Genomic DNA, 20,969 nt, shown 5'->3' with positions numbered 1-20,969 from the left:
CAAATTTATAAATATATTCTTCAATATAATATAAATTTTTTAATAATAAAATAGTATTATCACTTTCAATTAGTTTTTATATAATGACTAAAATCACATAACTTTTTACATAATATCATCTTCATCTTAATTTTTTTACAAAATTTTTTTATTGAATAAATTTGGAAAGATATCAATACAAATTCAATAATTATATTTATAGCTTTATTAAAGATATTTTTGTTAAGTATAAATTACTGTCATTTGAAAATTTATTAAATATCAATCTCTCAGAATATTTATTTAACTTTCTCTCACGAAAAATAAGTATGGAGTCTATCATTTTTTTTATCAATTTTTTTATATCTAATATGATAATTTAATATAAAAATTATTTTTTTATATCATATTATCTCCAATCAAATAGCTCCTTTGCTTCCATTGCTTCTTTACTGTTCTTTCTTCCGGATGCCTTCTTCCCGTTTCTGCGTCTTTTCTTATTCATTCCACGTGCCAATCGCGCTCAGCATTAATTTCAGCCTTTTGAGTAGTGTTTAGCCTCAGCATTTTACGATCAGGTTTCAAGCAACCAAATGCATTTATGAAGCAGTCGAATGTGCGGTTATTCCATATAGCAACGCCAAATATCGTTAAACAAAAAAAACGTGGCAGCACCAAGTTGATATTCCATATATCAATAAGTAAAAAAAAATGCTATCAAAACTCTCTGATTTTAAATATATTTATGGTATATATATATATATAACATAAAAATATTTGTATATTTTATGAGACATGCTAATACTAGCTTTACTTAATTATTGTGATAGAAGATAGGAAAATTACATTACCTTCTTATTCTGATAACCTATATACCGCAAATAGAGATTATAATTGCAAAAAAAAAAAGGACTCCCAAAGAACAATTAACCGATGATGGTTGGGATTCATCAAACAAAAGATACATTTTGTAAGTTTACATTTACCTCAAAAATATTTTAAATCACAGCCACTCGTTTGTGATCCACAGAGAGGGCGAATAGGGATATGATCAAGAAGACGACAACATTGCAGATCGATCGCTATGGGCGATTATTGTGTTCTTCTTCATCTTTTTTTTTTTTTTTTTTTTTTCTCTCTCTCTTTATGCAATATGCAATCTGGCAGTTATCGTGACCGCTTGTGCCTGTGCCAGCAACTTGTTATGGACTACTAAAAATATTTGGCATCTCCTACTCCTCTCAGCCACTCATTTGTGTTTGTTCGAGCTAATAGGACAAGATCTGAGTATATGTACTGCCCTCAGGCTGCCCCGTGAGAGCTTTTGTTGGCACGTTTGCAGCTGTAACTGAACTGCATGTATGGTACAAGGAAATTAAGTGATCCAGAGCAATAAGTTGGGCTATGGTTGTCAAGTAACTGGCTCTTTTGGCCGTTCAATCTAATGGGACATCCTTTCAATACCGTGCAATGGACTCCAATAATAATTTATCAGGTGCTTTGTATTTATCATAGCTGTGTAGTCCTCCAAATTGCCAAGGCACTATTGGAGCACTCTACGTCTGGTATCATGAAAGATTACTCGCCCAAAGGGAAAAAGGAAACCTCGTTACTAAATTAATTACACGAAAGTAGAAGTAGCAGTACAAGTCTTCATGGATCACGTTGTTGTATTTGGTGTCGCATGCTGCTAGAAAAGGGGTTGGATGCAGGCACGTACTGCTGCTCATGACAAAATTATAAGTTTTGGAAGGTAGGGCCCAGATGTGACTCTACACGCAATGCTGTTGAATGAGTGATGAAATATGTCTGCCAACTTGTTAAGGGGTCGTATGTCATGCCATCAATGCAAGATTGGTGTCTTCGATGTTATCCATGTGTTCAAGCCAAATTAGCAAACCCCTTCCGGCAAGCAAGTTTTTGGCTCCGTTTAGCCTATGTAAAAGGGGAGAGATTTTTATCCATATTTTTGATTTTTTTTGTGACTGTTCTAATGGTGTAGTAATTTATACCAAGAAGTTTAAAAATTAGATGCAGGACAAAAAAATTGCTCGCATAAAATGAGCTGAAATGATATTAGAATGATGGTCTGCTATGGAGTGGGAACTCGATTTGAGTTATGGAGAACCCGGCCAATGACACTATAATTCATCTTGCAGTGTTATTTTTTTCAGAAAAAAAAAAAAAAAAAAGAATCATTTTGCCTTATGGGGTGGAGAAATTGACGTGACTCATGAAATTTAATGCAATGCAACCGCATCTTAAACCAAAAAGGTTTTTATAAGCATGATTTCCTTAACATACGTGCTGAGCATGGCAAAGTAGGATACAATTATGGGTGATTGCCATCAAAAAATAGACAGTCATCAAATAAAGAATCTAAGCACAGACTGTGCCATTCACAGCACACATTATTTGATTGGTATCCATTCTCTAATAATGACCCTCCATGCTTATATCTGACTCTACAGAACTTTACATGTACACTATGGACGATCCTGATTGATTTTTTGCATGATTGATCAGCACCATATCCATTTTTCAAGCATAAAATGTAGCATAATTTGAGCATATAAAATTTAGGGAATTTCAAAAGCATCCATCAACCCAAAAAAAAAAGTTTGCACTTAGATTGCCATAGAAATGAGAGGGACATAATTAATTGAATAAAAGAATTCTAACAAAAATAAAAAGAAGAAAAGAAAAGGAGAGCCTTGGCCAAGTTTACCAAGGCTGCTTGTTTTTGTTGCTGGGAGATCCAGGGATTTGCCTGGCAGGCTTTCTACCTCGCTTGTTTGCAACCAAATCCAAGACCCAAGATTGCACCCACCATTGACCACCGTCACTGGGCCACGATGCCATGGACAATATTTTGTTCCAAAATCTTTTTTTCTTTTTTTGCCTCCCTTTATGATAAGGGCGGTAGAAACCACCCGGATATTATTGAAAAGAGTAAAGCAAAGTACAGGAGGATCAGTTACAATCCACCAATTTTCCTTGGTTTCCTGCACTAGTGCAGCGCTGGCAATTTCACTAAAAATTACGGGCATAAAGTGAAAAAACAAGGTAAAGTGAGAGGCTTTTGTTCCCTCTCTGCAAAGTGAAAGCTGAAGGTCTCTGCACCCGCTTTGATGAAGGGGTGGAAAGTAAAGAGTTAACAGGGATCCAGGAAATGGAGGTCTGACTTCAAAAAAAAAGCTCTTTCCACTATCAGTTTGCCATTAAAAAATAAAATAGTAGTAATAATAATAATATTATTATTATTAGTATTTATACTATTTGTTCTTCGAATGTTACCCACCAAGTAAATATTGGTCAGCGTTCTAAGGATGCAGTTTCCTTGCAGATGGTTTCATTAGGCCCGCACTTGTCCATGCAGTGACTGCACGTGATAGCATGCTTGGGCCAGCAAACAACCTCCACAGGCTAATTGGATGGCAGCGAGTTGAAGGTCACCAAACTCTAGCCCATCTTCTCTGTGAATGCCCGACTCCACCCACGAAGAGAAAAGGCCAGATCTATTTAGAACCCATCTAATAGGCCATGCTAACAAGGTTTTTTATATATATATATATTATTCTGGATTCTATGTTCAAGATAAGTCTCCAATAATAATAGCAGTAGGATTTGAATACTGTTATATTGACAAATAAATTCCCCTTCTTATCTTATCCTAACTAAAAATGAGATAGTAAGTATCTTGATGAAATATCTTACAGACTTGGTCCCCAACTCATGATTAGTGAGTGCTCATGAAGGTTTTTTTTTTGTTGCCACTTGTGGAAACATGGAGCGCATCCAATGATCCTGTGTTGAAGCAAGTTTTTGGCATGAGGCATGAAGTAATAATGGCTCTATCTTCCTGTGAGTCAGCTCATTGCTCAATGAGATTCAGCACAAAAGGAACTGGCTGCAAAAGACCTGGAATTGTAAAAATGTAGAAATATTAGCATTTAGACTGCGTGGGAGAAATCCCAGGTGGTGGTGTTTGGTTGGTATTATTTTAGTAGTGAGATGGACAAATTCTGTGCCAGGGCCTTGCTGGAGAAGGAAGAACGGTGGGGATGAAGTTACAGTTACTGCGATTGGTCCAATTTGTATCTATATCCTAATGCTATGGCGTGTGGACCTTCTTGGCTTAGCTCAGGGTTTTGCTAGCCGAGTTCATGACACCTGAAATCAAGAAAATGCTGAAACCATGGATTTGATATACTCATGCATAAGAGTGAAGATACATCAATGCTTTTAATCTCGAAGGAGATCCGACTTGCAGATACTATGCAGTATGTTTCAATGGTGCAAATTGAGAGGTCTAATCCAAAGCCACAAAAACTTTTAGAAGGCCCAAGTAAAGTTCTGCCAGACCTTCCATATAGAGGCCTCGGATCATACAAGATCTAGCTCATCTTTTTTCCTTTTTATTTTTTCTTTTTTGGTAAACATCCGGCTCATCTTGGTTATCAAGCTATCTACTGTTAAACTGAAACTCCCAAATCGCCCTACCCTGCACCTCAATCTCCCTCCCTAGCAGAGTTATATGAGAGAGAGAAGCACAATTTTAGGGCATATTTGATTAAGAGGAGTTATATTCTCAAATAAGAATAGAGATGAGTAACTTTTATTCCAATTATTTAGTAGAGGAGAGTTTCATTCCGATTCTAAGAGGTAATGGGATGCCTAATCCCTCTTCTCCTCTAAGGTTCATATTCCATTCCAATTTCATCGCACTCAAATATATTGGTGAATATGACCATTCTAATTCCTATTTCAATCTATTTAAATTCTAATTCTAGTCATGAACCAGAAACATCTATAACTTTGATATATTAAGAATCTCTTTATGTATAACTATTTATATAGATTCTCTATTTCCTATGGAAAATTCTTCCTCACTACCAAAACCTCCAATATTCAATTCAAAATTTTTTCTTAGGAGATAATTTGACATCTCACAAACCACCTAACTGCCTTATTTGGCACCATTTTTTTTTTTTTGTAAAGTGCCTTATTTGGCACCATTGCTATGCCTCTTCAACTAAATTTAAAACTAATCTATTAATTAAGGCCATGTTTCCAATGCTGAGTAAAAGATGGATAACATAAAGCTATCCTGTTAACCGGTCAATTATCACTCAAAAAACAGCGAAAAACTTATTTTGCCAAATAGAGAAAAAGGTACATAATCTAGATAAATTTAATTCAAGGGAAGATTGAGATTATTTTAACTACCTTGAGCTCTCTTTCTTTGTATACTTTTTCATTTTTTTTATAACTTTATCCCATTAACCATGAGAGCACCAACCTAACTAGGACTAGAGTTCTTCACTGCTTAGTTATAGTTGGTCTGAGGATGAATATGAATAGTTAAAAATTTATTTTTTATTGAATAAATATTATAAAAAAATTGATCAATTTTTTCATCCATATTCTTATATTTCTCTAGATAAATAAAATATTTTTTCATAGATAGCATTTTTCTATGAAATAAAAGAAAATTCTAATCTACTTAGATGGTATGTAAGTCATTTCTCGTAAACTAGAAAATTTATTTTATTCCTAAAATATTTAATCCTATAATAATAATATAATAATATAATAATATGATAACTATGATATGTATATAATAATAGTGAAGCAATACATGGGTATTAGGGGTGGAATTCCGTGTTGATACGTAATATTATAGGATAATCTCCCGCAACACCATATGTCAAGTTTTATTTTTTTTATTTTTAAATAAAAAATAAAAAATTAATAATATGATAAAAAAATAATACTAAATGCAGCAATCTTCAATGGTTCGGGAGACTATTTTTGAAAAGAAGAACTCTCAAAGGTCATTTTGATCTCACCATAAGATTAATTAGTGAAAGTAATATTTAATTTAAAATATTATCATTATTATCAATTAAATTCCTGCAACGCAGAAGTTGAGCACAAGTCATATTGTATTATTATAATATATTATATTTTTTATATTATATTATATTATATTATTATAATAAAAAATAGCATGGAAAATATGAATGGATCTTAACAATTTATTTTAAAAAATAGTAATACAAAAGAATATGGATAATATATTTTAAAACTATTTTTTATATATAAATAAATATAATTAAATTATTTTTTTGTCTAAATATTGTTTAGTAAATATATTTTTAAAAAATTATAAATTTTTAGATAAATTTTTAAATTTTAAAAAATAGATCTTAAAATATATTCAAGAGGCAGTTAGCTATTTGGCATTCAAGTACGGTCTAAATGCTCCACAAATTTTCACCAAGACCTATCTATGAATCAAGATATCCAAGCCAAACTGTATTTAAAGCAATGTGAGTGTATTGGTCTGTTATCTCGAATTAACTTGCCTAACAGCAATGATGAAATTCATCGGGCTACTTGATATAAATACTTGATGATGCATCAATATGAATTTATACTACCACATCAGCAGTTTTAATTGCTGCTGCTTTTTTTTTTTTTTTTCATACAGCTGCTTTTTTTTTTTTTTTCCCGATACAGAAATACTGCTGCTTATTTTTAATTTTTGTCTTCAGGACACCTGTTGGCTCCATTTTGCTAGCACGTCTTTTAAATTTTTTTTTCACAACAATAACAACAATAGTTATTTAAGGGACACATCCCATAATTTTCCTCGCGATAAAATAAAATTAAAAAAAAAAAAAAAAAAAAAAAAAAAAAAAAAAAACTCCAAAAAACTCGGCCACCTGGAGGTGATTTCGAAGACCGTAGGGACCTCTCTCTACTTAGCAACTGTCTAAAAACAACAATGGGGGCGCTTCGTGCACTCCGCCGCCCCTCACCGTCGAGATATGATATAAACGCACATGGGACCGCCCTCGATCTCACCGCGCGCTGCCCTCGCCTCTCGCTCTCCCTCTCCTCTCTCTCCCGTCTATCTAGCCGCCCGCCGTCTCTGCGATCGCGCCCCGATGGCATCCGCTTCTGTCGCTCTCATCCCCTCCGCCCGCCTCCCCAGGATCTCCGTCCATGGCGGCCTGAGGTCGCTCCCCAGGAACCTCTCGAGATCGAGGGTTTCCATGAGCATCTCGGTCGGATCTCGCGTGTCTGCCGCCGAGGATACCCTCTTTCAGGACTACAAGCCTTCCTGCGCCTTTCTTTTCCCCGGTCAGGTATTCCGATTCCAAATCATTGATGTTGATCATTTCTTTGATTTCTTAGCATTCCGATGCTTTTTCGCTTCTCCTTTCTTTTCTTTATGTTTGTTTTTTAATTCTTTTGAGAGAATGAGTGCTGGATTTTGGATTAATTGATGAATATTTCGATTTCTGTTTGACTTTTTTTGTTAGAAATTCTTGAATTGGCCCGAGTGGAATTTATCTTTGAATGTTAGTGTTTCTGGGTCTTTGGGTAAGGAACTAAGGATTGCTGTAAATTTTAGATGATTGTTCTGGAATGTACTATTTATTGGATCGAAGGCAATAGGATTATTTGTCCGGACAACTGGAGAAGGTTTAAAGTTTGATGGAGAGGGGTGAGAAGAGTTTTCTTTCTCCGTTTTCTTTTCTTTTTTCAATATTCTTTAAGCTGAGACAAGTTGCGAATGTGACATTGAACTAGCGAGAAATAGCAAGGATGGAAATGCAATAACGCTCACCAAATTCTGCAAGCGTGTTCAAAGTAAATTTTCATATACTGTTTCATTTATGGGATTGGATTTCTTTTTTCTCGCTTGCTTGCTTTCTCCCCATCCCGTTCATGATAGGGGAAATGTTAATGAGGAGTAATACGTTCAAAATTTTATGCAAGTTTCAATGTCAAACTGATGCTTTAATCCTCATTATGCTTTTCAAATTCCAGATTTTGGTGTGGTGTTGCTTAGTAATTCCTCCACTTTATCTCAGGGTGCACAAACTGTGGGAATGGGGGTGGAAGCTCAGAGTGTGCCAGCAGCTGCTGATTTATTCAAGAAGGCGAATGATTTACTTGGGTATGTCAATTATTCAGCTAGATCTCTTATTCTATACATGTTACATCTTAATGGTCATCCCAATATGCTCAAGTTGATCTTTCTCCTTTGGCTTAGTTTCGACCTCTTGGATGTTTGCACCAATGGACCAAAAGAAAAGCTTGATTCAACAGTTATAAGCCAGGTAACCTGATGCATAATTTTTGATACATGTCCATACTGTTATGGTTCTCAACTTCTAGCATCTGTTAATTGGTGCTTTCTTATGAATGTCAATCTTAGATATGTTGCCATTAGCACATGTTTCTTTAACATTTGTGTCACATAATATCAAGATTATTTTCTGATATTGCAAGTAGTTTCTCTAAAGATATAATGAAAAATTATGACTATTCAAATTAGAGTAGGCAGCTAAAGATGATTTTTAGTGCTAATATTGTCTGGAGGTATGCTTCCATTATGAGTAGACTCTCCATTTACCACTAATTGCCAATTAGATTCTGCCAATTTCATATAGTCTGGCATCTAACATGTCATAAGAAATATAATTTATCTGTAGATCTGGCAGTAAATCCAGTTCTCCTTATCCCATTTTTCTAATGATCATGTTGTATTTTGATATTATTGGAGATAGAAATATACTGAAAATTATATTCATAATAGCAAAATGGTTACAAATTATTTGCAGCCAGCTATCTATGTCACTAGTCTAGCTGCTGTGGAAGTGCTACGTACACGTGATGGGGGGCAGGATATAATTGATTCTGTAGATGTCACTTGTGGTTTGAGTTTGGGTGAATATACATCCCTTGCATTTGCTGGTGCTTTCAGGTATTCAATCCTATCAATATGTTTGAACAAAGCTCAACTGGTTAATCTGCAGTGTCTGCAACAAATCTAAATCTTTCCAGTGGCATATTTTTTACTAAATTAAAAATCTCAGAACTGAAAAATATATCGGAAGATTATGCGCATTTTCTTCTTCTTTTAATATTTCTATCTTACTATTTGCATATTATACTGTTATAACACATTTGCTGGTGTCTGGATCCAACAACTAAGCTTTGAGGATGGTCTCAAGCTTGTCAAGCTAAGAGGAGAGGCCATGCAGGTTAGCAAATAGTCTTATGAGAAGAAGGATGATGAGTAGTTCATTTTTAGATGTCTTATTTGTCAACTTTTAAGCCATAGCTTTTCCTTTTCAGGATGCTGCAGATGCTGCTAGTAGTGCCATGGTTAGTGTAATAGGACTGGATTCAGAAAAGGTACAATTGTTATGTGATGCTGCTAATGAGGAAGTAGACGACAAGGAGAAAGTTCAGATAGCAAATTTCTTATGTCCAGTAAGATTTTCTTGCTTAAACTTTTCCCAGTTTTAATGGGTGCTTAGATACTGATCTTTTGACCTTGAAATGAATCCTTTAATTCAGGGTAATTATGCTGTTTCTGGTGGTGTGAAAGGAGTGGAAGCTGTTGAAGCAAAGGCAAAGTCATTTAAGGCGCGAATGACGGTTAGTGCTTTTTTGCATTTTACCATATTATATTCTGAAATTGTCTTTTTCATTAAATGTTCAAGAAGTGCTTGTTCCATATAATAGTTTTCAATCTTGCTAATTGCTATTGTAATTCTTCTCTTCATATTTGTAGCCGAATTCTAGTCCCAACAGATTTAGTGTCATCTGATTCATAAAATATACAGTTTATACTATTCTCATGTAAGTTCTTATCATGAATTACCTATGTAAACCGTGCGGTTGTCTTTGTGACAGATATGCTCAGAGAGGAGTTTCTGGAAATCGATGACATTCTACTAGCTGCTATATAGTTATCACTTTTTTCATAATTACCTCTTAAGTAATATTGTTCTATATGCAAATTGCCCAACTTAATCTTTTAAGGTAGTCACAATAAATTTAACCAATGATATATGGTTAAGGCCTATGCAGCTTTCTTTCACAAAGAGGAAAAAAATAAAAAATAAGAGTTAGTAGACTGCTTATTTGTTCACTGCACATATATCAGGAGAATGTTTAGATTATTATTATTATTATATATATATATATATATATATTAAACATTTAGGCCTCTTTGGATCTTTACTGGTCCTACCATGGTACCATTGTCAAACAAAAGAAGTTGGCAATTTACTTATGGTTTCTGTTGCCCCCTTAAGTGACTATCTTCCTCTGGCCTTCTGGACATTGAGCTATTTCATGGACCATTCAGAAGAACTTAATGATAGTGAGCTTGTTTTTGTGTGTGTGTGCATGAGTGAGAGAGAGGAAAGATAATGGTATTTTAGGCAAAATAAGAAAGAACACAGGCTTTACCTCATCCTCTCTGGGTTGAGTCACAGTAGATATGTTTCTTCATCACTTCATTACATTCTTTCCTCCTCTTTTCTACTTTTCTGTCTTAATTAACCTTCTGATCCTTCATCTTTACTTTCTTTTTTCCATTCTTTTTATCTTGAGTAAGAGAGGATGCCTTGACAGTTTGCTTCCCATTTTCATCTACTATAGACAAGTTATGATTCATAATTTTGTCAGCTGAATGCTTTTATTTTTGTTGACTTCAGTGATGCCATGTTTTAGATTGAGCAAAAATTTCTTCATTGTTGGTGTATAGGCTAATTATTTAATGCTTCATTATTTAGTTGATAGAATATTGAACTGATATCTTCTTTACATTCATTTTACTTTGAGAACAAGGAATACAGTAGCATGTCAAGTCATAACTGAGATCTAACGAAAATTTTTGATAGTAAAAAATCAACCTGGAAACAAGTCACTTTCTGTAATAAGCAGGACCAAGACACATCTTTCAGACGCTAGAGGTTATTTTGCCTTATGCATAGTTTCCACCAAGATGGAGTAAGAAATCCTTAATTAACAAATTCAAGGAAGAAAATTGAAAGAAACACACAAAACAAACAAACAAACAAACAGGATGCATGATGCAAGAAGATGGCTTTTTTTTTTTTTTTTTCTTTTTCTTTTTTCCTCCTCTTTTGGATAAATCGGATAAATTAAACCATTCGAATATAGATACATCTATGGGAATCAAAAAACAATATGTTCAAATATTAAGTAGGAAGATTTATTGTGGAGTCCCATAATGTAGTCCCAGTATAGTTGGCCACATAAGTAACCATCCAAACAGGTGCACTATTAGCTTCGTTATAGATATGTGATACCTCAAGAGAGAGAAATGTGTACATCATTCACTAGCAATCTTGTAAAAAGAGGTGAGGTCTAGCATTAGAATATAGTGAATTTGTGGGCTATCTGATAACTGTCAAAGAGTCCCTCTCTAAACAAATGTGTGAGGTCCTCAATGCCTATGTAGCATAAGTCAATCCCTTCCATGTAGCATGCAGTTCTGCCATTGGAACTGTAGTATCAAAGATCCTGACACCATCTGTAGCTAATAGAGCACCATTAGCACTCTTGATAACAAAGCCCGCTCCACTATACAACCTCTCTTCTGTACACCACCATCAAAGTTGACTTTGAAAAAGCAAGTGGGCTCCTTATGTTTACTTGTGGATATGCAGAAATTGCATGGGAAGCGCCACAAGTTACCCCTATTGTCAATGGTTTTTCTGGAGTAGTCATGGGTAAACTTTTGAGCCTAGGTGGATGCTCTTAGAAGAATCACTCATCTACTTTGCCTCATACCTTGAAAAATATAGTTGTTCCTGGGTAGTTAGATATGATAAGTAATATAACACATCAAAATTGCTCCAATTCTTCCATCATTACCAGAAGATCTTTTTCTAACAGCCTGAAGGAAGTCATCAAGGGAGAATGAAGGGATGGTAGATGAATTTCGGAGTGGGGTTTGCCTCCATTCGTAGGATGCCAATCTGCATTGTAGTATGATATGAATTGTAAACTCCTTTATATTTGGGCATAAATCACAATATCTTGGTATGTGAAAACCATGCTAGTGTAAAATATTTTGATATGGGAGCTAGTGCCAAGTAACCTTCCACATAAGTGGAGCAATTCTAGGATGCACACATAACCCCCACACCCAGTCAATACCATGAATAAAGGTCTATAAAAGTTCGATACCTTAATTGCCAAACTAAAAGATGGACCCCATCCCAACCTATCAACACTGTCGCCCTTTGGAATAGGAATAGAGCACTTTATCTGCCAACTCCTTTGCAAAGAGCTGGGAAACAAGTGGCTAATAACATTTCCTTTCTCTGACGGCTGAAAGATCCTCTACCATAAGACCTTGTAATGAATTAGTATTAATAGGAGCGGGCCATTAGGCTAGAGAAGTGGATGTTAACCATGGATCATGAATCAAATTAATTGATGCACCATTACCAATACACCATTTAGCGTTAGAATAACTAACTGGAGCATAAGAGCAAATCTTCCTCCACACTAGGGAGCTACTTGGAGGACAAACCGAGGAAGATAGAAGAGACCAAGTAATATATTTCGCCCTAATAAATGAGCTCCAGAAACCATCCTGAACCAAAAGGAATCTCGCTATATGTTTGGCCATTAAGGCTTCATTTCTAGCAACCAAAGAAGGAATTCCTAGACCTCCATCCTGGATAGGCTGACATACACGATCCTAGAAGATCAAATGCACCCTTTTTGAATTATTAAATTGAACCCCATAGAAAATTTCTGATAATGTTCTCCAACTTCAAAAGCACACCCTTGGGGATCCTTGAATTGGTCATCAAATATATAGGGAGCACCAATAGTACAGACTTTATAGGTGTGACTAAGGATGTGCATGGTTTGGATTGGATCGGTTTAGGGGTATTTTTCAAATTGAACTGACTTAAATTGGTTTCTTAAAACTGAAAATGAAACCAAATCGACCTCATGAAAAATTGGTTCAAATCAATCCAAAAATTCGGTTCGAATTATCTGATTGAACACTAGGCCAGCTGCAGCTTCTGTTCTATTAGGAATTCTTACAAACACTTAGAGAGCAGTTGAAAGAAATAGTACATAGAGGAAGAGAGTTTATTGGCTATTTTGAAAGGAATGTGGATCTGTGTCACCCTGAGGAAAATAGAAGAAAAACATCAATGAAATCATCAGGAGAGAAAGGTGGAGGCAGAGGGTTGGAGGTTGTGAGTGGTGAGGGCAATGGCAAAATTGAGGTTTTGGACCTCAAGCACAAAGAAAAACTAGACTTGGGGCCTTGGGAAGGATGAGGGCACGAATGCGTTTGTAACAGCTCCTGTTCTCACCTTCCATGCCTTCTCTCTCTCTCTCTCTCTTCTCTCTCTCACACAGCAGGGGTAAGCATGGGGCTTGGATTGGAAGCAGCAGCAATGTCATCATATGCTGTAACTAAGAGAGGGAGAGTGGAGGAGAATTGGAGACAAGGACGGGCAGAAGCGAGAATCATGAATGAAGGGTGAGAGGCAAGAATCCAAGCATGGTGGGGGAGAGGCGTGAGAATTCAGGCGCAATGTGGGAGAAGAGCATGGATGAGATGAAGGGGGCGGCTAGGGTTGAGATGGTTCAATGCCTCTTATATATACAAGAGGTTGATGATTAATGGCCATTAATCTTGGATTTGAGGGATAGGATGTAAAAGGGCTAAAATGCGATGGTTCCATTAAGTCCCACATTGATTATATATATGAGACTTGGTCACTTTAAAAGAAAATTCCTTCATTAGGTGGAGCAAGCTGAGTGGGCACATGTGACTGACTTGTTCTAGTTGGGTCTATTCATGGGTTCAGTGCAATTGGTGCACGAGCTGGTTCATGCTACTAGGCTGGGTAGTATATATGCAAGTTAGTTCGGATTAAGTTGGGCTAATTTTTTCGGTATCAAAAAATTTCAAACCAAAATCAGATCGAATGTGGAAAAACTCGATCCAAACCAAATCGAAGTGACTGTTCGAGTTGGGTCGTAGTTTGGTCTGTTTTTTGCACACACCTAAGGGTGATTCTATCCATCATAGATGGTGCTTTCTACTTCCATCCCTCCAACCTATCCAAAAACTGAGGTACTAGACCAGTACATCCAGCTGAAGACAGCCTCTGACCAAAGATGGAACCTCTAGGTACTGCCATGTGTTATCAAATTTCTTAATATGTAGGTAATTCTTAATAACATTGCTTGATGAGGTTACTAGCTTTTGGGCTGAATTTTTCTACGGATTTTTCTAAATTCTCTCTGGCCAAATATTCTACAATAATTACTTATGATGGCTGTCAAACCTATTGCATTAGACAAAGTAATCTGGGCAAACAACATACAATCATCAGCAAAGGGAAGGTGGGAAATAGTGATGCCTATTCTGATTGGCTGATACATAGATAAAAAATTAGTCTTCATGGCAGCTTTTAATATCGTCGAGAGCATATCTACACAAATATAAATAAATAGGGCGATAAAGGACAACCTTGTCTTAGACTAATGGAAGAATGAAAAGTCTCATAGTGAGTGCCATTAATTAAAATAGCAAAGGAAGAGGACATAATGCAACCCCAAATCTAATCAATCTAGGCATACCAAAAGTCCAACTGCTGAAGAGAGATGAAAAGAAAATTTCATCGAACTATATCATATGCTCATTCCATGTCCACTTTAATCACCGTACAATTGCATTTGATAGAAGCTTTCTGTAAATCATACATAATTTTCTAGGCCATAAAAAGATTATCATAAATACTCCTATCCTTAATGAAGGCACTCAACTTCGAGTTAATTAGAAAACTACACATGGAGTGTGAAGTGTCTTCAATCTCAACATACGTGATTACGAGTAGAGAAGGTGATAGGAGAAGAGATGGTGGTGGATCTTAGCTAGAGAACCCTAAGCTCTAATACTATGAAACAGAAAATGGGGGAGAATTAATATATCATATTTCATGATTTTGTACTCCTATATATCGGAGTGTATAGAAATAAGATTTCTCTAAAGAGGAAAAGTCTTATAAGAAAAAATGCAATAAGGGAAAGTCTAATTAGGAAAAGATAGAAATGGAAGAACTATAAACATAAAGAAATAATAGAGAATAACATATGTCAAATGATACATGTTAAATATACTCTCTAACAGACCTTAGTAGCTTCTCATTGTCAAAATCAGATAAAGTGATATTAGGTGGTGTAGTGACTAGATCATCCTCCACCATCCATCTGGAACTGAAAAATATGAATAATTCATCTATAATGGAAGCCTCATCTTCTAAATTGTTCCCACTGTTATCTTTAAAGAATTGTAGCTTGTTAGAAAATTTTGGTATTACCATCCTCCTCCCTAAGCCATTTGACTCTTGATTTCTGTCTCCATACAGCCTCATGGCCACAAAAGAGAATGGTGTTGAGCAAGATTGGATCATAGAATGGACAAATCACCATCAGAAAGGCCTCTCTCATCACACTCCATCTACAACTCCATGATGGATGTCTCAATCTCCTCTAACCTTCTGAAAATATTGCCCACCATTGTTTTGTTCCTGAATTTCAACCTCCTTTTGGTAAGCTTCAGTTGTCAGGTCTTGCAGTACATAGCATCACACCTAACTGGAATATTCCAAGCACCACGAACAATATCCCAAGATTGGAGGTAACACAACCAAAACTTTTCAAAACCAAAAGGAGGTTTGCATGTAATTTCTAGTGTAGTCTAAATGAATGTAGGGTAATGATCGTATGCAATACGATGAAGATGACACACTTGGGAATCTAGAAAGCTCTGAATTTGGTCACCAGTTGCAAAAGCTCGATCAATTCTCTCCCATGCCCTTGCTTGGCAACTTCAATTATTACACCAAGTAGGTACTCGAGTAACCTAGGTTGGATAATCCATTGGAAGAGATAAAGGGGTGAAATTCTCTAATACCAATATTTTCAATGGACTTACCACCCATCTCTTCAGAAGGCCCATCAATGCAATTAAAGTCTCCTATGATTAATGTTGGTAATATCTGATCAGTGAGTGTAGATGCTTCGGACCAAGGAATGCATCTCTGTCCATATTCGGTGTCTAGATAAACTGCCATCAAAACCCATGGGCATTTTCCTGATTTTGTAATAGCAAAAATAATTTGCTGTGAGCTATTATTAAAAGCATCAATTTTCACATTGCCCTGTTTCCAGATAGCAATGACATTACCCTTTTATTCCTATGATTCCACAGTGTAGATGCACCAACGAGGCAGGAGATGGAGTCATGCCTGAGATAAACTTCAACCAGACAATCTTTTTTCCTGCTTTTGTGTGTGTGTTTGGAAGGTGTTCTATGTTTCATAGGCGGTAGATGCTATTCAAAGCAAGATAGGCTAAACCAATTTACACCTACAAGGATACTTATAGCAACGAAAAAAGTGTCAGATCATGTGGATATGATAGAACCTATACAAATCATCAAACAGGTTGAGCAACATAGCTGGTACAAATTGCTTTTATATTTTAGAAAGTGATCGAGTACTACTACGTAATTTTATCCAGCCTCAAAGAGCTCATTGACTCCTAGTTAGAAATAGCTGATAAAATTTTGCAGCATGATTAAGGCACAAGAAATACATGAATGCCCCACCCCTGATACATGATAATGTTTGCTGAGATATATGAGTATGAAATATTTAGATTCTTCACTCAGAATTTCCTTTCTCATATGGCCAGTTAAGAATATCATGTCAGTGGTTGGCCTTTTTATATGAAGTCAAATTGGCTTTCTTGTTGCTGGTTTATACCTTTGCTGTACAATTCCTTGCACTGATATATGGTATGACACTTTTTGATTTCAGAATAAGTAATGCAATATTGCAGAGTCTTGAATTCTTGATTCCTCAACCCTTCGCGGATATTCTCCATTAACTGCATCTAACTCTCCGTATCTAACAACTTTAGAAATACCCTCTCAATTTGACATAACCTCATTGTCATTCACCAGTATTCTATGATAGTCATTCTTTAGCGCATGAATAGGCTAGATCCTGCCTTCTCTTGTATTTTCGCTATCCTGCATGGTTCATTTCCATTTCTTTTGAGTTTAACCTAGGACAGTCATCTAATGCATCATATTTCACCAGTTCTTTTGGCTTATCTTTAACTTTCAGACCATGGATTATCCTTTGGATCTTCGAACTGATATCCTCATCTCTCTGTCACATCCAATTCCATGTAAAAATGCATCATAGATTAACAGTGAGTTGTCTTTGCTGCAATTTGTAGTGCAAATGTTATGTCAATTGTTCCGTTCCCAAAGATTAACCACCAAATTAATGGATTTCTAGATTTGAAACAATGTTACATATAAATAGTTAAAACCACACTGGTCATCATTCTGTCCTCTTACATCTCCACGCTAAGATCTTGGCAACTTAACTTATTAATGAACTCCTGATGATTTAAACTGGTTTTAGCCATAAATAATCAATTAGTAAGATGGAATAAAATTATTTCTCAAATGCTTGGAATACTATTATCTTTGAATGAAGCATTGTTGGTAATAGTTGAAATATCACCATGATTTAGATGGTAGTTGTTCACGAACTTTTATTTTTATAATTCAAGATTGTATATCAGAAGAAGGGGCCATGGATGTTGAAACAAGGAATCTGGGTATTTTCTGTCATCAGGTACGTCTTGCTGTTGCTGGTGCTTTTCATACTAGATTCATGGAGCCAGCTGTCTCAAGATTGGAAGCAGCATTGGCAACAACAGAAATTAGAACTCCTAAAATACCAGTTATTTCCAATGTGGATGCACAACCGCACTCAGATCCTGATATGATCAAAAAGATTCTAGCACGTCAGGTGATTATCATGCGATTACAAATATCTTATATTACCTAAAATTGATAATTATTAGCTTCTACCCAACTGGTATCTTTGAATAACAGGTGACTTCACCAGTTCAGTGGGAGTTGACGGTGAAGACTCTCTTGAGCAAAGGGCTGAAGAAAAGCTATGAACTGGGGCCTGGAAAGGTAATTTGCAACTAGTTGAGGAAACCTTTCCTTTTTTTGTTTTTCCAGTAAAATAAATTGAATAAATTGGACCATAAATAAGGATTGTCAAGAGCAACCATCTACCTTAAATTCTTGGAAGCAGAGCTTTTAGCTCTACAATATCAGCTAACGGATAATGTTCACTTTTTTATGGTTCTAACGTCTTCCATAGCATCCATATTTATGCTAAGTATTTGGTGTCGTATCAGGTTATTGCAGGAATCGTGAAGAGAATGAATAAGGGTGCTGACATTGAAAATGTTGGTGCTTGAGAGCTTCCTTAAAATAATGCCTTTCTAGACAATCTTTCTGTAACTGCCTTTCTTTGTCGTTGGTGATGCTCGGACTGCTGCCCAAATTGCTGCTTCAAGTCCAGAGGCCGGCTTGCTGTGCAAAACCCACAAGGCATGCAGGAGCGTAGATCATGAGTTGAGCTGCACCTTTTTAAATTATTAATTTTTAGGCACCGTGATGCTTAGCTTTGGAGCCTACGAAATAGCCCAAGAAGACAGTATGTTTTGTAATAGTGTCTTTTACATTGCAGCTTGACAGCAGCACTTCTTTTAGTTCCAAGCCATCACGTGAGAACGTGTGGTCGGTCCATTCTAATTTTCAAGTCAGTTGGAATAATCAAGATCATGATTAGTGGGCGGCTCCTTGTTGAGGTTTCCATGTTATACTCAGGTCTTTCTCGCCAGTTGTCTAACCATATTCTTTTATCTATATTTGTTGGTCTTGTTGCAATCAAAATATATGCAGATCCGTTTGTTTTTTTGATTATGATGATCTTGGAGATCTATTTCAGATAATGTACTTTTTGGATGAATTCCATCATCATCAATTTGTCCACTTCTTCGTCGGTAGTTTGTTATCGTTTGGGGATAAAGCTTTTCTTTTTTTGTCATACCAATCGATTTTTAGGGATCACATTTTGTTTGGGGATAAAGCTTTTTTTTTTTTGTCATACCAATCGATTTTTAGGGATCGCATTTTATTTATAAACGATAACGATAGAAAGAATACTTGACATATCTAATGCTGATCAGGTGAACATATTCTTGTTAGCCTATAACAATATCAGCAGTTTTGCGGTCAGTCGTCGGTTGAGAATCCATCCAACTTGTTCGGGTTGGATCGTTTTTGAAGGGGATGGTGATAAGCTCTTTTGACCAACTCTCCTAGAGATTTTTTTGACTCTTCTTGATGATCTTCGATTAGCAAGGTCTCCATCGGTTTTTTCCTCTTTATTATGGTGAGGAAGCAATGTCGAGCAAGCATTTGATCTTTTCGGATCTCATCCACTTCACTTTGAGTCGAGAATCAGATGAATAAGTGGTATGTGAATATCATGATTGCTTGGAATACATTGAGTTCATATCGTCCGAGGATTGTATTATAAGCAGAAGTTACACGGATGATGAGGAAGGTCAGCTACATGGTTTGTTGCCAAGGTGTCTTTCTAGCAGTCATCAGTAAAGTAATTTTTTTTTCTACTGTTACAGTCTTCTAAAAATCTAATAAAAGGAGTTTTCACTCATTTTAGTCGATCAGCAAGTGGTTTCATTTGTTGGAAAACATCACAAAACAAAATGTCCGCAGAGTTTTCATTATCAACAAAGATTTTTTTTACATCATAATTTGCTATCGTCATAAAAAAGACAATAAAGAGTTTGAACTCGGACATCATCATCGAAAAAAGAAATAGCGCCATGAGTCCTCTATCTTTTCAGACTTTCGACGTGGTCTTCTACCCTTCTGCTACCTTCGAGGCTCGAAATCATGCTGATAATATCAGTCATTGGTAAATTGTTGTCCTCATCGGACTAATGCTGAAGCAGTTTTTTGAGTGCTCGACCATGCTGTCTCCAGACATATTTGCTAAGATTGTCACGCCCCAAATCCGGGACATAACACGGCCATGCTACCAAGGGATGGACCCACGATAACACGAAGCCAAAATTCATCTTCTTAAATATAATAACAGGTGTATCACAAATAAATGTAATAATAAAGTTCAATTCAAATATTTAATTAAACCAAAACTGGTTCAGAGCATCTAAATCCAAAGATGAAATAATCCAAGTCTTAAAATTCATAATGACTACAATCCATAAACATAAACTGAATTCCTAGTACAAAATTTTCAAGCTTACTTTGCTGATCTCCAAGTCTGGATTCCCTTTCCATCAGTCCTAGCCTTATTTCTCTGTACATGAAAAAGAAAAGAAAAAGAATATGAGCTACACCAGCTCAGTAAGTAGACTTCCGCTTCCCTACCGGATCAAGCATAAGTTTTTTATGATAATGCATCATTTAGCAAATAACAATTATTGTAAAAATAAATATTTCATAGAGCATATAATAAAACAAGTTATAAGCTCATCATGCATGCATAAATCATGTATATTTCACAATTATGAATCGTAAATCATTTTCATCATGTATTCATGTCATGTTTCAAAACATTGCTCACAGACATTCGTGCTAAGGTCACTATTATACCCGTGACAGGGCCATGTTTCTTAATCGACAGAGTTCTTAATTCATGTGCCAACTTTATACCCGCTGGCAGGGTCATGTTTCATGTGGATGCTAGCTCCAGATGTCGATCTTTCCGAAGAAATTCATTCATAGCCATCTGAGAGCCTTTGAAATCATTTTATCTTTTCTTAAAGCATACATATACATAGATGGAAAAATAATGAAATTCATGCTTCATAATCATGCTATTTTCATAAGACATATTCATGAAATCAATGCTCATAATAAAACATGCTTTTTCATATCACATATGTCGATCCTTATTTTATGAAAAATTATGATTTCATCAATAGCAATTTTTTGCATAAAAATATGATCATTTAAAAATAATAAGGAGCATAAGATCTACTTACCTCGTTCATCTTAGATCTTCAGACTTCGTTAAAAGAATCAGCTAATCCTATTTAAAATATCAAATCATCATCAATTTCTATTCTATAAATATAATAAGATTAAATCATAAGGAAAGAGGACTGTTGTCCAGATGTGTCGGTCCATCCAGATACTAGGACAATTCAGGATCTCTGATCTGAGG

General features: G+C 35.8%; 1 protein-coding gene across 3 annotated transcripts; it reads left to right on the top strand.

Annotated features, from left to right (window-relative positions):
* The first annotated feature begins 6,746 nt into the window (after positions 1–6,746).
* On the top strand, positions 6,747–18,673 carry LOC105044732 (uncharacterized). 3 transcript variants are annotated; one of them, XR_012141349.1, is made up of 10 exons: positions 6,747–7,136; positions 7,825–7,954; positions 8,051–8,117; positions 8,622–8,764; positions 8,996–9,044; positions 9,139–9,276; positions 9,364–9,444; positions 17,458–17,699; positions 17,786–17,872; positions 18,103–18,241. XR_012141349.1 is itself a non-coding variant. In XM_073257302.1 (10 exons), exons 1-10 carry the CDS (start codon positions 6,773–6,775, stop codon positions 18,163–18,165), a joined length of 1,299 nt encoding a protein of 432 aa, XP_073113403.1. In that variant the 5' UTR covers positions 6,753–6,772; the 3' UTR covers positions 18,166–18,565. The 3 variants fall into 3 exon arrangements, 2 of the variants coding, with proteins under 2 accessions (XP_073113403.1, XP_010921022.1); XM_073257302.1 differs by having other exon boundaries at positions 6,753–7,136; positions 17,523–17,699; positions 18,103–18,565; XM_010922720.4 differs by having other exon boundaries at positions 6,756–7,136; positions 7,869–7,954; positions 17,523–17,699; positions 18,103–18,673.
* The last annotated feature ends 2,296 nt before the right edge of the window (positions 18,674–20,969 follow it).

Source organism: Elaeis guineensis, chromosome 5 (genome assembly GCF_000442705.2).
Source record: "Elaeis guineensis isolate ETL-2024a chromosome 5, EG11, whole genome shotgun sequence".
Classification (NCBI taxonomy): domain Eukaryota; kingdom Viridiplantae; phylum Streptophyta; class Magnoliopsida; order Arecales; family Arecaceae; genus Elaeis; species Elaeis guineensis.
This window is presented reverse-complemented; position numbering and strand designations above follow the sequence as displayed.

What these genes read in the sequence shown, in the direction of transcription:
- LOC105044732 (XM_073257302.1), top strand. Translation starts at nt 6,773, where the DNA reads ATGGGGGCGCTTCGTGCACTCCGCCGCCCCTCACCGTCGAGATATGAT. An exon ending in ATTCAACAGTTATAAGCCAG is followed by an intron (nt 8,118 to 8,621) that starts GTAACCTGATGC and finishes AATTATTTGCAG; the next exon opens with CCAGCTATCTATGTCACTAG. An exon ending in AAAAGATTCTAGCACGTCAG is followed by an intron (nt 17,700 to 17,785) that starts GTGATTATCATG and finishes TTTGAATAACAG; the next exon opens with GTGACTTCACCAGTTCAGTG.